This window comes from Accipiter gentilis, chromosome 5, assembly GCF_929443795.1.
Source record: "Accipiter gentilis chromosome 5, bAccGen1.1, whole genome shotgun sequence".
Taxonomy (NCBI): Eukaryota; Metazoa; Chordata; class Aves; order Accipitriformes; family Accipitridae; genus Astur; species Astur gentilis.
This window is the reverse complement of record NC_064884.1, coordinates 6305013-6317753: the sequence shown is the minus strand read 5'-3', so window position 1 is coordinate 6317753 and position 12741 is coordinate 6305013. Positions and strand designations below refer to the sequence as shown.

Sequence of the window (12741 nt, the reverse complement as noted above, 5' to 3'; positions counted from 1 at the left end):
TATTCCTGTGTAACATCATGTAAGTCAATGAAAAGTTTTGTAAAATAACAGAACTTGAAGGATGCTCTGTGTTAATCTAAATAATGATAAAAGGCAACAGAGGAGGACACCATTTAAAGATGCAATTTTTCAACAGGTAGTGAAACACGCCAGCCCTGTTCTAGTATTGTGCACTAGACGAGAACTAGCCCAAGGACTCCCTTGCCTTACAGAGTGAGAAGCATTGTTCTTAACTCTGAATCCTCTCCATGTGTTTTTGGCAGAGCGAAGATGAGTGGTGAAGAGATTCTTGTGTGTGCAGTACAACTTGGAGAAAATTTCTGCCTCTATTTTGCAGGTAATTACTACTCACTGCTGAAAGAGACACACTGTGTCTTCTTTCTGCATATAAGATCAAAAGCTGATACACAATTCAATCCTTTCCTTGGGCTGGCAACCCTGGTTTTGTGGAATCCTGCTCCACCCCCCACCCCCCCGCCATGTTGCCTGAGCAATCCTCAAAACAGTTACAATCCCCACCACTTAGAAGAATGCTAGTTCTTAAATTATGGACTCAGGCGGTTCACTGCAAAAAGAATCTGAGACAGCTGTCCCAGTGTTAACAAGTCAGTATCATATTATTGCTGAACACCTTAAGCATTTAATAACTTTTTCTGTTTGAATACTGATTAAAAACAATTCCTTTATCAGTCTGCTTTCACCTAATTTTTCCATAAGCTTCAGTCTGAAGTATTGTTAGCCAAGTATCTGAGTCAGTGGAATATTTGTTGCTTCATACAATACATTTCTGTAGAGGACACTCGGAAGGGTTGTAATACTGTGGGGTGGACTTGGAACAAGTGGATAATTTCCAATCTTACAGGATAAAGTTAGTTAGAAAACAGTCTCTTCTTTAGAAGCAATTTGTAATGACTGTTTCCTGTCCTTTTGCTCACTTAGAATAAAAGTGCTGATGAAAACAAAACTTTGCATGCCGTTTATTCCTTGGTTATAGGCTTAAACTGACCTGAGCTGCTCACCCTTAAGTAACCCTAAAATATTTTGCATGCCTCTTTGTTTAGTGGTAACTCCAGTTCCCAAATGACTGGTAGTTTCATCATTCTGTTGAATTTGTTATGCTTACAAATAAAACACACTCTAACAGCTCAGCTTGGCGAGTTAGTGATACTGGGGAGTACAACTGGAAACGCGTAGGTGGCTGCCTGGCTGGCTTCCAATCTCACAGAACAAAACTGGGTAGAAAGTAGTTTCTTTTGTGGGTGCAGAGCTTAATGTTGTTTTTTTCTTTCCTTTTTTTCATTGCTCCCTTGGAACCAAGACGATGATGGTAAGCTGAAAGCTCATTTATTAACGTCATTATCAATTTTACCTGAACTAACCTGCTCGTGCTTACTAACTCATAAATGGTTTGTGTGCCTTGGAGAACAACTTTTCAAACTGATAATAGCTACTGTAAAAAAGAGAGCTACAGCTCATCTTCTCCTTCTGAAGTTTATGTTGATTTATTTCCTCCTAAGGTACAGGGTCGTGGCTTCCCTAACAGAAGGACCTTTTAATGCAATTCTAATTGCTGGGCAAAAGAGGGAACTGGTGCCTCCGTACTCTCACTAACAGATAAGAGTAGCTTATCTTGCTTATGTATACAGACTGTTATATTCTGGGAAATCCTTGTCTTGCCTGGGTTGCTACAAGCCAGAGATGAAAAGAATTACTTGGCCTCCATTCTGTTTGAGATTTTCATTCTAAGAACTTATTTCACCTGGTATCCTTAAAGACAAGATTAAGCCTGTAGTGAACTGTCAAGATCTTAGATTACAGCTAAAATATTTGACCCCTTTGCTATAATATTTCTACAGGGCTAGAATGTGATGCCTTTTGTAAGGAAAAAATCCTCCACCGAGTCCTTCGAAATGTGAATAGCCAGTTGCTTGTGGTTCGACCAGATTTAAACATGGCAGCTTTTGAAGATGTGACGGATCAGGAGATGAAATCTGGTACACCATTTTTCAAATATATACTATAACCATTGCACTATTTTTTTTTTATTCTAGATGTGCTTTTGTTCTTTGTAATTACTGACTCTAAATGATGAGACTGAGAGTAAAGACTTAAACTTCATTTGTAAGAATAAAGCTAAGCTAAGAAAGCTGAAATTTTGTGTCTTCTGCATTGGTAATAGATTAGATTCCTGGATTAGACTTGAGGCCTGCAGGATGTCCCACGCAGAAAGGGGCTACTAAGATTTTTGGTTAGCTCCGATCACAAACTGCGTTCTTAATTCCTTTTTTTTTTGTGTGTGTGTTGGATTACAAAAAAATCATTTTTAGGTTTAAAGAGACAATGTATTTAGCACTAAAAGCTCTTACTTTAATAGCAGTAGTTAACAATGTACTTATGGTTTTGGCTTAGATTTTTTTTTTTGGAGCGGGGGGCTCAGCAATTAATTCAGAACTGTATTTGTTGAACATACTTATTTACAGATCGCATGTATACAGATATAATCTTATTTACAGATGGCTATTTACAAATCCAATTCTCACTGTGTGCATGCATGTAAAAGGATTTGAACATCCTACCCATACTAATGGGTAACTTCACATGCTTTCTTGCAAGTTCAAAATCTTGGTTATTGAATGATTGCAGAAAGTCAAATATGTGCTACCAGCAATTGTAAAAATCCAAGTCCTGGCTCTCCTGTCAGGAAAAGTATCATGGGAAGACAGCAGTTGCCAGTGGAATGGTAAAACATAATACTGTTAAGTTGTTGCAGCTCTCTCCCGAGCAGACTATTAATAATAAGCAATTTACATCTAGGCAATGGAATGCATTTCAACATTCACTACTACAAAACTACCACACCTTCAGCAGGGATGCCTGTTGCATTCAGCGTCCAGGTAGAAGATAAAACTTATTACATGTGTTGTGAGAAAGAATGTGGAAAAATGATTGTTCGATTTAGGGTAAGTATTGCTTTCCATACCTTATGTATCCATAAGTAGGAGGCAAAATTAAGAATTCAAACGTGTGAGCTGAAACAAAACTGCTCAGGTCTTATGCTGGGACTAACCCATTCCCTGTTTGTTCCTCAGGAAGGAGAAGTTCCCAAAGAAATTCCTGGTGAAAGCAATGTAATCTTTTTCAAAAAGACGTTTACATCTTGTAGCTCCAGAGCATTTAAGTTTGAATACTCACTAGAACAAGGAATGTTCTTGGCCTTTGAGGAAGAAGGCTCCTTAAGAAAATTAATTCTAAAGAAATTGTCAAGAGAAGATGAAGTGGATGAAACCACGAAGATAAGTTTCTAACTTCAGTCAGAAAGAAAAGTCACAACCTATAACATACTTCAACAGACTTAAAATATATTTTGGCTTTTTATAAAAGAAATCTTATTCTTTCTTCATCTGAGGCAAGCCATTTTTATGTTTTTAGCTACCATAAGTTAGTACAAAAATGAGCATCTTCCAAAGAAAAATAAATTCAAATTCTTGGCAAAAAGAAGCAGAAGAATGTTTTCCAGTCGGAAGGAAAGAGAATTGCACAATGAAGAAACAAGAACGTGCATGCCTGTATCATCCTGTATAGTTTGATCCCTAAAATCTTTGCTGCCTGTTGATCAAACAGCTTTTGAATTGGGTGTCTTATAGATGAAGTAGACCTATTTTGGGGAGGGAGAGAAAACAGCTTAAAATAACAGATTTCATAAGCAGACTATGCATCTGGCCAATAAACACTTTGACATTACTTTTTTGCATCAACATTATTTCCTGAGTATCTTCATCAATCTCAGTTACACAGTGACATTCTCACCTTCAACTGAAGTAGAAACAGCAGACAATTTTTAACTTAATGGAAATCTTTGCTCAGAGAACTGTTAACTTACCTGAACAATTAAAGTTCTAATACAGTTGTTTGTCCTCAGAGGGCCCAAGAAAAAAATAATTATGCTTTTATGTAAAGGTTTTAAAAAGTTAACAGTAAATTGTAGGTTAGTGATGAAATGAAACTAACAATTTGGAACACTTGTAGATACGGCTGGCTCCCATAAGGACCCTATCTTATTTTGTGCATGTGACAACACAGCATACGTTGGGGTCAAGCTGTGAACTCCATTTCACATTTGGAGCTGAGCAAGCACTGGATTTCACCAAAACTAGAATTAATGTAATGCATTCTGCATATTTAATATTGAGGAAATTGACATGTCATATATTGTTCTTTTCTTCTACATGTAAGTGTTGGTCTCCTTCTGTTCCAACTCCAGGTAGTGATAACCTGAACATTGATTGCAGCTGGGGTCCTGGGTCTTCAACTTGCCATGCAGAAGAGCTGGTACAATTGCCCTGCCTGATACAGGCAGAAGTAATCAGAGAAAACAGGAAGGCCTCTGTCATGAAATGGAAGAAAATCCTCAAACTTGCAGAAAAGATAAGACAAGTCTCAAGACTTGTTTTGGTAACAACAAAAAATTTCAGGGGCTTTAAAAAAGCACAGAGACAGGAAACTGCTCTGATAACCCTGTCTGTCTCATCTTTTCATGTTTTGCTGCCCCTGTCACTTCACCTATCTAACTGCTACAGGAGCACCTAGAAGCAGTAAGAAACCAATTATTTAGAATTGGGTACAGCTACTGCTGAGTGCACTACCACTTAGGAAGAATTCACTAGAGGGGCTTAAACTCAAGAATATATTTAACATATCTGGATACCCAGTAGGACTGACTCCTAGTTTTATATGCCTGATGAATGTTCAAAAATGGGATTAGACCAAATGGTTATGGCCATCACAATAACTAAGATAAAAAATAATTACAAGAAACTGATTCAATTTCAACAGGACAGAGGAACATGTGAGTTGTAGAGAAAGCTGTAGTCATTACCTTTTAATTCTTGCCTCAGAAACACAATGAACTGGTCTCAGAGCTGCTAGCCCCTAACGTCATAGGTCTGGACAACTACATTCCCTGAGCTCTTATATAACTCATTTTTCATACAAGATAGCTTAAATACCACATACAGATGCATCTTGTGTTTGGTGTCAAAAGAAGAAATGTCAAATGCTTTCTATGATACATGCTTAGATTTTACAGACTTACTTACCAATGGCTCATACATATGCATCTTCCTCATTACGATGAAATAATGAATGTTACATTGGTAATTAAATCAGACCACATCAGACAGAAGCAACCATCTCAATTCTGACCACAAGATTAGCAAAACAAAAGTGGCCAGCTACATAGTATTTCCCATGGTTACATGAATAAGTACATAAATAAAAATTCCAATCCAGATTTTTTAAAAATTAGATCACAAAGTCTTGTAGAATTCAAATAGCAACTTACTCATTCTGTTTATTGCATTATCAGACTAATGGTAACACACAGTTCTCTTCCTCTTACTATAAACAGTACCACAGAAGTACCATTACAACATGGAAACAGTTAACAACTCCTTACTACTATGAAAGTCAGAAAAGATAATACAGAGAAGAAAGTTAAAAAACAGAATCTCATTTCCCCCCTAAAATACTCTAAACACTGCCTCAGTCTCGTGTCAAGCTATGACAGAAAGCGTAGCTTTGTGGCCTTTTCAGTCACACGGGAAAAGTGTACCAGTGTTTACTTAGAAAACAAACCCCCAAAAAAATGTTGCAGATGAACATACACGTTCCAGGGAAACTATGAAAGTCATATGCTATTTATGGCTCCTAAAACTGACCTGCAAAAGTATTTTTCTTCTAAGTCAATTATGGCTCTATTTTCTAATAGACATAAGTCAAGTCTAAGTCAACTCTTTAAGTATTAAGGATGATACATATTCATAAAAATATTTTTTGTTTTATAACATCTAAATGAAGTAATGCAAAGTAACAGTATAAATTAGTATTTGAACCTGATTTTAGAAAAAAACAAACAACCCCAAACTATCTGCAAAGAAAACATTTCCAGTTATCCAAAAGTAGTAAAAACCGTTCAGAACCACACACACATGATTTCTGTAAATTCTTTATTGTATGGATTAGGAAATAAGTATTCCCTTTTCTACATCAGCTGTCAGGGTCCAAAGAGTTACAGGGTGTGCCTTACATACAGTTCAGTTGTTGTGGTCAGAAATAAAAGTTCAATTTTCTGCAAGCCAAGTTTGTTTTACAAGATAGGAAACCAAACAACAGTTATTTTAGAAAAACACTCATCAAAGCTGCCATTACAAGGAAGGTTACCTTCAGCTATGTAAGTCTGTCATTGACATAATTAATTCCTCCCAATTTACAGTGCAGCTTAAATCAACTCACTCTCACCTGGACGTTACCCACTTTAAATCTACTTTTTCTTTTCTAATATTTTTACTGCTGTTGGGTATTTATTTCTAAAACACTAGCTCTGAACTGGCTGCAGTGTGTACGTACTATGGACCCTTGGTTATTTATTTGGTTTGCATTAAACATATTGGTAAAAATATGATGAAGCAGAGGCAGCAGTGAACAATCGCATTTGTCAGGGACTCGGTCGCATCTTAGAGGCTCCACAGCATGGCAACAGCCTTGCAGATACCAACATCATAATAGTTAAAGTAGCAGAGGCCAGCGAAGGTAACAGCCGACAGTACGTACAGACCTGTATTGGCCAGTTTAATGGATGTATCTCCATGGATGTAGTCAGTTATAACCTGTCCAAGACCCCTACAGAATAAGAGGGAGAAAAAAGCTGAAATCAGAAAAGAGCATTCCTCACTGGACTCCACCCAGTTTATGTGAGCATTCTACTAAGATGGCTCAACCACATCATCTTTTTCATGCGCTATCATCCATCTTTCCTAAAGAATGCCCAGTTCCCACTCAAAAAGAAGATGCATCTATTTAAAAAACAAACAACATTCCACATATTCTACTAAAAAACATACATATTGGCTCAGAGTTTTCTTAATGGTACTGAGGAAACTAGGTGTTGAGCAAAGCTCTTCCAGACAATAGAATGTGCCTCCAAAAAACGGTGGGTAGCTTATCTGACTTCCAAGGACTGAAGAAAAGAAACCACAGGAAATAGCCTTCTTGCTTGAACAGCAATGTGTGGCTCTGGGACCAGCCATTGTCACCAACGCACAGAAGACTCCAGGATGCATATTTCGCTTAGAAAATAGTGACAACCAAAAAATTAGCATACTCTGGGTTTTTTTCTACATCTGTCAGACTGGAAGTGAACTCTTGTGCAGATTTAAACTACCCAGCAATAGGAAGACAGAGTATGATATTAACCTAATGTGGTTCTCTTCCTGAAAGTACTATTTTATTTGTTTTCTGCAATGACAGATGTCAACTTGGTAAAAGAGAGAACCATATTTAATGCAACAGTTTTCTTCCTAGGATTTTGTCTTGGTCTAGCCTGAAGCTGAAAGACCTGTGTCCCACAAATTAAGACACACTAGTGACCTAGCAAGGTTCAAAGTCCTGCAGCAGATGCCACTGCAAGTGAACACTGAGCTCAGTTTCACTTAGATGGTGTCCTAATACCATAAAGATGTCAAAAGCAAGAAAAGGGGTGCAAGGAACCCCTGGACACACAGAAGAGAAGCAGAAAGTGGAAGCAGTCTGAAAGGCAACTACTCGCAAACTATTATAGCTATTTATTACAACTGGACAGTTGGAATAAGGTCAGAAGTGCAAGCAGCACTTACCCACACTTCAAGCCTTCCAAAGTGCAGATAAATAAGGCATACTCAACTTGGGATTCACAGGCTGCCCTTCAACTGTAGTGTTAATAAGGGATTTTCATAAGATCTTTTCTTTGCATGGCACAATATGACTGAGCCATGCTAAGACTTCTCAGAAAAACTGGTGCGTGACTTTACAGCACGCTAATTAATTCACACAAAGCCTTCATAGGAAAAGACCAGTGGCCCTGAGCACAAGGAAGGGAATTGGTGAGAAATAGCTGATGTGTGGTAGACATACAATCTATCTCACAACACAGAAGGTTCACTGCCCAGAGAAATCTTTATTACACGCCAGCAAAACCAGTACAAGATAAATATGGCTTCAGGTATCTTGAGTAAGTCTATTATTATGATAGTTTGGACTGATAGCCACTTACTTAAGTATCTAAAGCGCTATTTCCAACATATTTTAGGACAAGATTTCCTAAGGAACACGCACATACTAAACAAGTGAAGAAATGCTCCAAAGGCAGGCAAACTTAGCTTTACGTATTTTATATTTGAAAGAGCTCTGCCAAATATGTTCAAGGATAGCCACATTTCAGATTAATTCTGTACTAGGTCTGTGGGCTTTGGGAAGAAGCTCCCAGTCACAGTAAGTAAGAAAGTGCAAGAATCCCTGGTACAACTTTGTAAGGGCAAAACTGAGATTTAAGAAAACACAGCATCCCAAAGCACCATGAAGTTGCTCATCTGCTTTATCCCTGTGGCACAGAACTACAGACTAGCATCATCTCAAGAGTGTAAATGTTGCTAGTTAGGCCAACCATGCAGCTGGAACCACTCCTACTCACATTAAAGATCACAGCAGAACTACACTTAAGAAGAAGATGAGCAAGCATCCATTTCCCAGGAATCAAGAAAACAATGATCAAAGCCTCAGCTTCTTTAGTGGAACATTTGCTATGAACTCTATTATGCAGAATATCACCACCATTGAGATGTACAAAACCAGCCCACAGCGCAGAACCTTAGAAGAACTTGTTTTATATAGATCTGTCCTGTTTCTGTTCCCTCTGTTCATACAACATTGTTTCTTCTACAAGATAAAAAGGTCCAAGATTCTACATAGCCAGTGGCAAGGAAGTCCTCCTAAGGTAAGATACTGTGTAGAAGAAAACTACAGAATGTTTATGGATTCCTTAACAGTAGTAAGTATCCTGCCTTCTGACTGAGAGAACAGTATAACAAAGGAAGACCAAGGTACAACTAGTCTTGTCAAAGACCACAACTGTCACAGAATTTGGAGAGTAAGGACTTTGTTTGCATCTCCTTCCAGGTGTTTTATACTAGATCAGGATATAAATCAGTAAACTTACTGCCATATACAGATTTAAGACCTAAGGCTTGGAGCCACCCTAACTATCAGACTTTACTTTTAATTCTGAGGGACCTATTGTGCTTACCAGTGGCCATGGAGAGTGAGGGCTGCAGCCAGTGAATAGTCCATGGCTGGTCCAGGATACAGGTAGGCTGCAGGAAGGAGACCCAGCAAGAGGACACTGACAGCTCGCTCACCTGTCCAGTGCAAAGACGCAGCCTTGGAAGTGCCTGTAAAGAGAAGTATTTTCAGTGCAAAGTTCCTGTTTGAAGTGCCGTAACCTTTAAAACAGATACCTCATCTTGATCAGCACCACACAATTACATATTTTCTCTGACCTGATTACTAAGCTTTCATCCAAGCAAAACCTAGATGCCTTTGAATTTCTACTATAGAATATGTATCTATTTTACAATGTCTAAAAGGTTAATTTTAAATACTCCTCTCTTTGCTGCTGCTAAGACAGAGAAGCTTCTTTTATGACAAAAGAAGAGAAGCTCAACAGGTAAAGTCAAAACAAACACCAGTCCCTTTCACAACCTGCAGTTCAGGACTAGGGTCCAAGGCGACAACCACAGGGAAAAAATGTTTCTGAAGGCAAAGCCTTTTTGTCTAGTGAATTTCCTGACTTGCATATTATTTACTACTCCCACCTTTTGAGAAATGATTTTGAGATCCAGATGGACACAACTACAAGTTCCAGTGAATAGCACATCATGATAACTCTGTGCACCGTTCTGCCCAGGAACCAATATTGCTATTTTTAACTATAAATAGCAGATTAAACTTCTGGGACCATCACAGTTACATATGGCCTAGAAGTAGCCTGCAGGCCAAAGGATTTCAGTCCTCCATTGACACTCAGCTGGGTACAATTTGAACCACATAACAGATGACTCTAGAAATAGAAATACCAGCTAGGGAGCTCTGTAACCAACTCTTACATTTTGGCAGCATACAAATACTATCAGGAAGGAAAAAAAAAACACAAAAAACCCCAACCCAAAAAACCCAAAAAACATCTAGAAGGTTCTGGAGCAAACTAAAACCCCAACATCATAAGCAATACTTTGAACCAGAATGTCAGCATCAGCCCAGTCTAAAAAACATCAGAAACTGACTTTGTGAAGTTATCTATATAATACAATACTCCCAAAAGTGCTTACCTAACACACAGATATTATCCATCCATCTAAACAAAAATGGAAAGTTTTTCTTCATTTTTGCAAGGAAGACTAAATTTAGAAAAGTGAGAAGACAAGGAAAGCAAAGGACCTGAAGTAGAACATGAAAGGGACCTAGGCTGTGGATTAGTAAGCTGTCCCTGTAGAAATCCACAGCCACAAACGCTTCACAGCACATGCATGAAATCTGTTATTAATATGAAGTCCAGAATAGAAAGGAAGGAAATGGCCTAGCTGTATTTAAGACAATTTCTTTTACAAGCATTTCTTCATCCTTTCCACTTCTAAGTTGTATTGTAACAGCTAAAAAACATCCTTAACCTCCAGTCACAATATTTCTCATATTTAGTTGCGCAACTGACAGACCAGAGTTTGGTCTTGGAATGGTAATCTCTCATCACCTCTGTGTAGCCTAACCACACGGAGAAAGGAAAAAGCAATCTAAGAAATACTCTCTGCCTGTAGATCAGACTTCTCAGACTAACTTCAGTGAATCGGAAGCTCTACTGTTCTAGGAAAAAGTCACAGTTGCAGTGTTTTCATATTATTACTGCTACTGAACCATAAGCAATGTTAAACCTTCTTTCTGATTTCTTTTAAAATCTTTCAACCTTTTTTCCACATTCAAAAAAACTACACCTTTGTTAATAAGCAGAGGTTTACTTTTTTCAACATTCAGTTAATATCGCCTATTTAAGACTTGCAGCATTCGCACACTGGATACCAACATCGCAAATGTCAGTTTCAAATTCAAGCAGTGTAAAGTCACATGTACCTTGTTCACACACACCTTGTTTTAATGAGACCCGGGCAGAGTGCAAATCAACAGCCGTGCTATCAACCGAAAATGGTACTGTTGAAGGCAATGGCGGTACATTCTGGTAATACCAGTAACCCCACCTCACCCAAGAAAAACTACTTTGCCACACGTCAATTTTTTCTGCCCTTCGTTACTGACACCTGCCATTTGAAATCTCCCACCCGGCTCAAAATCGGCAGCCCTGACCAGGCGTGGGTGGAACGGGCACACGAAGAACACGCCGTTCGGCTGGAACGGAGAAATCGTTTGGAGGATGGGGGGAAAAACGGTTTCGGCGCTGGCTGACAAACCGGGTGCCGGCCACGCGGAGGATGAGACCCCCCCCCCCGGCACACCCACACCCCACACCCACCCACGGCGGGGGCTGCCCCGTGGCGCGGGACGTACCGTGTCCCTGCTGGGGCGAACTGTGGCTTTGCCGGGCCGGGGCGCTCCGATCGGCAACGGCCGCCAGGACCGCGGGGCGGCGGCCAAGGCTCCTCCCGAGGAGAGCTGCGGAGAGAACGGGGACGGGGTGTCAGGGCAGGTCAGGGCCGGACGCTGGGGCAGCCGGGAGCGGGGCCGGCGGGCACTCACCCATCTGGGCGCCGCGGGGCCGCGCCAGCCCCGCCCGCAGCAGCACCAGGGCCGCCATCGTCCCCGGCCAGCCCAAGGGCACCGGAGCCGGAAGTCGCCGCCGCAGCCCTTCCGCTTCCGGGCGGGGGGTAGGCGGTGGCAACGGCAGCGGCTCAGGCTCCGCTGCTGCGGCGGGTGGCGCAACTACGGCCTTTCCCGGAGCCGCCGGCGGCAGGCCGAGAAGAGGCCGCGCCTGCGACCTCCGGGCCGCCCCCGAGCCAGCCGTGGTTGGGCGGAGGCTTCGGTCCTATCGAATCCCCATTCGGAGATGCTTGGTCCTATCTCAAAACCAGGAGTGGCCACAGGGGATCCGGGCGCTCCCCCTCACCCCCACGCTAATGAAAAATCATTGTACGAGGGGAGCTATACAAAATAAACCCCTTCTTGAACATCTCCTATGATGTACATAAAGCGGCTGCATTGCTACGGTGTGACTGACCGGCAGAGAAGTGGCTGTGATAAAAGAGCGAGCAGCTGAAAGCACGCTGAGCCAGCAATACTGCTTTCTCCAAGCCTCTGGCATTAGCCAGCAGACAAGGGCATGCAGACAACGTCTTTTCACTTGAAACGGAAAGAGGGACTGTGAGCAGGACCTGGAACGAGGACCTAGGGACAGCACTGACACCATTTTGTACTTGTTCAGGTGTAGAGTAAAGCTGGAGCTGTGCTTGGTCACCAACACACAACAGTCGCATCAGCACAGTACATTTCCCCAATGGCTGCTTTCCACTCCAGCCTTCCTTCATCTCCTCTGAGCCCTCCACAGCCACCTGGTTTGATTGGGCAGAAACACGTGGCACAGGGAGAACACAAGGACCACCTAGGCTTCTCAGGCCTGTGCTCTGTCCCCGGGCTTTACTCCAAAACAATGACAAAAGCATCGAACATGTCTGGATTTATTTATTTTGTTAAAAGGCTTGGCTGTTCAACTGCAGAGAGAACGGCCCAGTACCAATTTCTCCAGGAATACATTGGGCAGACCAGAGACAGAACACAACACCCACCAAGGCTTCTCTGTCAGCACAAATGGTTTCAGCATCCCCCTAGAGAGAATGAAGGAAAGGCAGACACAATGGCCAGCCCATGCCAGGA

General features: G+C 41.1%; 2 protein-coding genes across 2 annotated transcripts; one reads left to right on the top strand and one right to left on the bottom strand.

Annotated features, from left to right (window-relative positions):
* Positions 1-270: 270 nt before the first annotated feature.
* IL18 (interleukin 18) lies at positions 271-3741 on the top strand. Its single transcript, XM_049799605.1, has 5 exons — positions 271-337; positions 1319-1327; positions 1857-1994; positions 2815-2960; positions 3090-3741. Exons 1-5 carry the CDS (start codon positions 271-273, stop codon positions 3303-3305), a joined length of 576 nt encoding a protein of 191 aa, XP_049655562.1. The 3' UTR covers positions 3306-3741.
* Positions 3742-5991: 2250 nt separating this feature from the next.
* On the bottom strand, positions 5992-11735 carry SDHD (succinate dehydrogenase complex subunit D). Its single transcript, XM_049799598.1, has 4 exons — positions 11611-11735; positions 11422-11526; positions 9116-9260; positions 5992-6678 (listed from the first exon to the last, which is right to left on the bottom strand). The coding sequence occupies exons 1-4, from the start codon at positions 11666-11668 to the stop codon at positions 6513-6515; spliced, it is 474 nt and encodes a 157-aa protein (XP_049655555.1). The 5' UTR covers positions 11669-11735; the 3' UTR covers positions 5992-6512.
* Positions 11736-12741: the final 1006 nt, after the last annotated feature.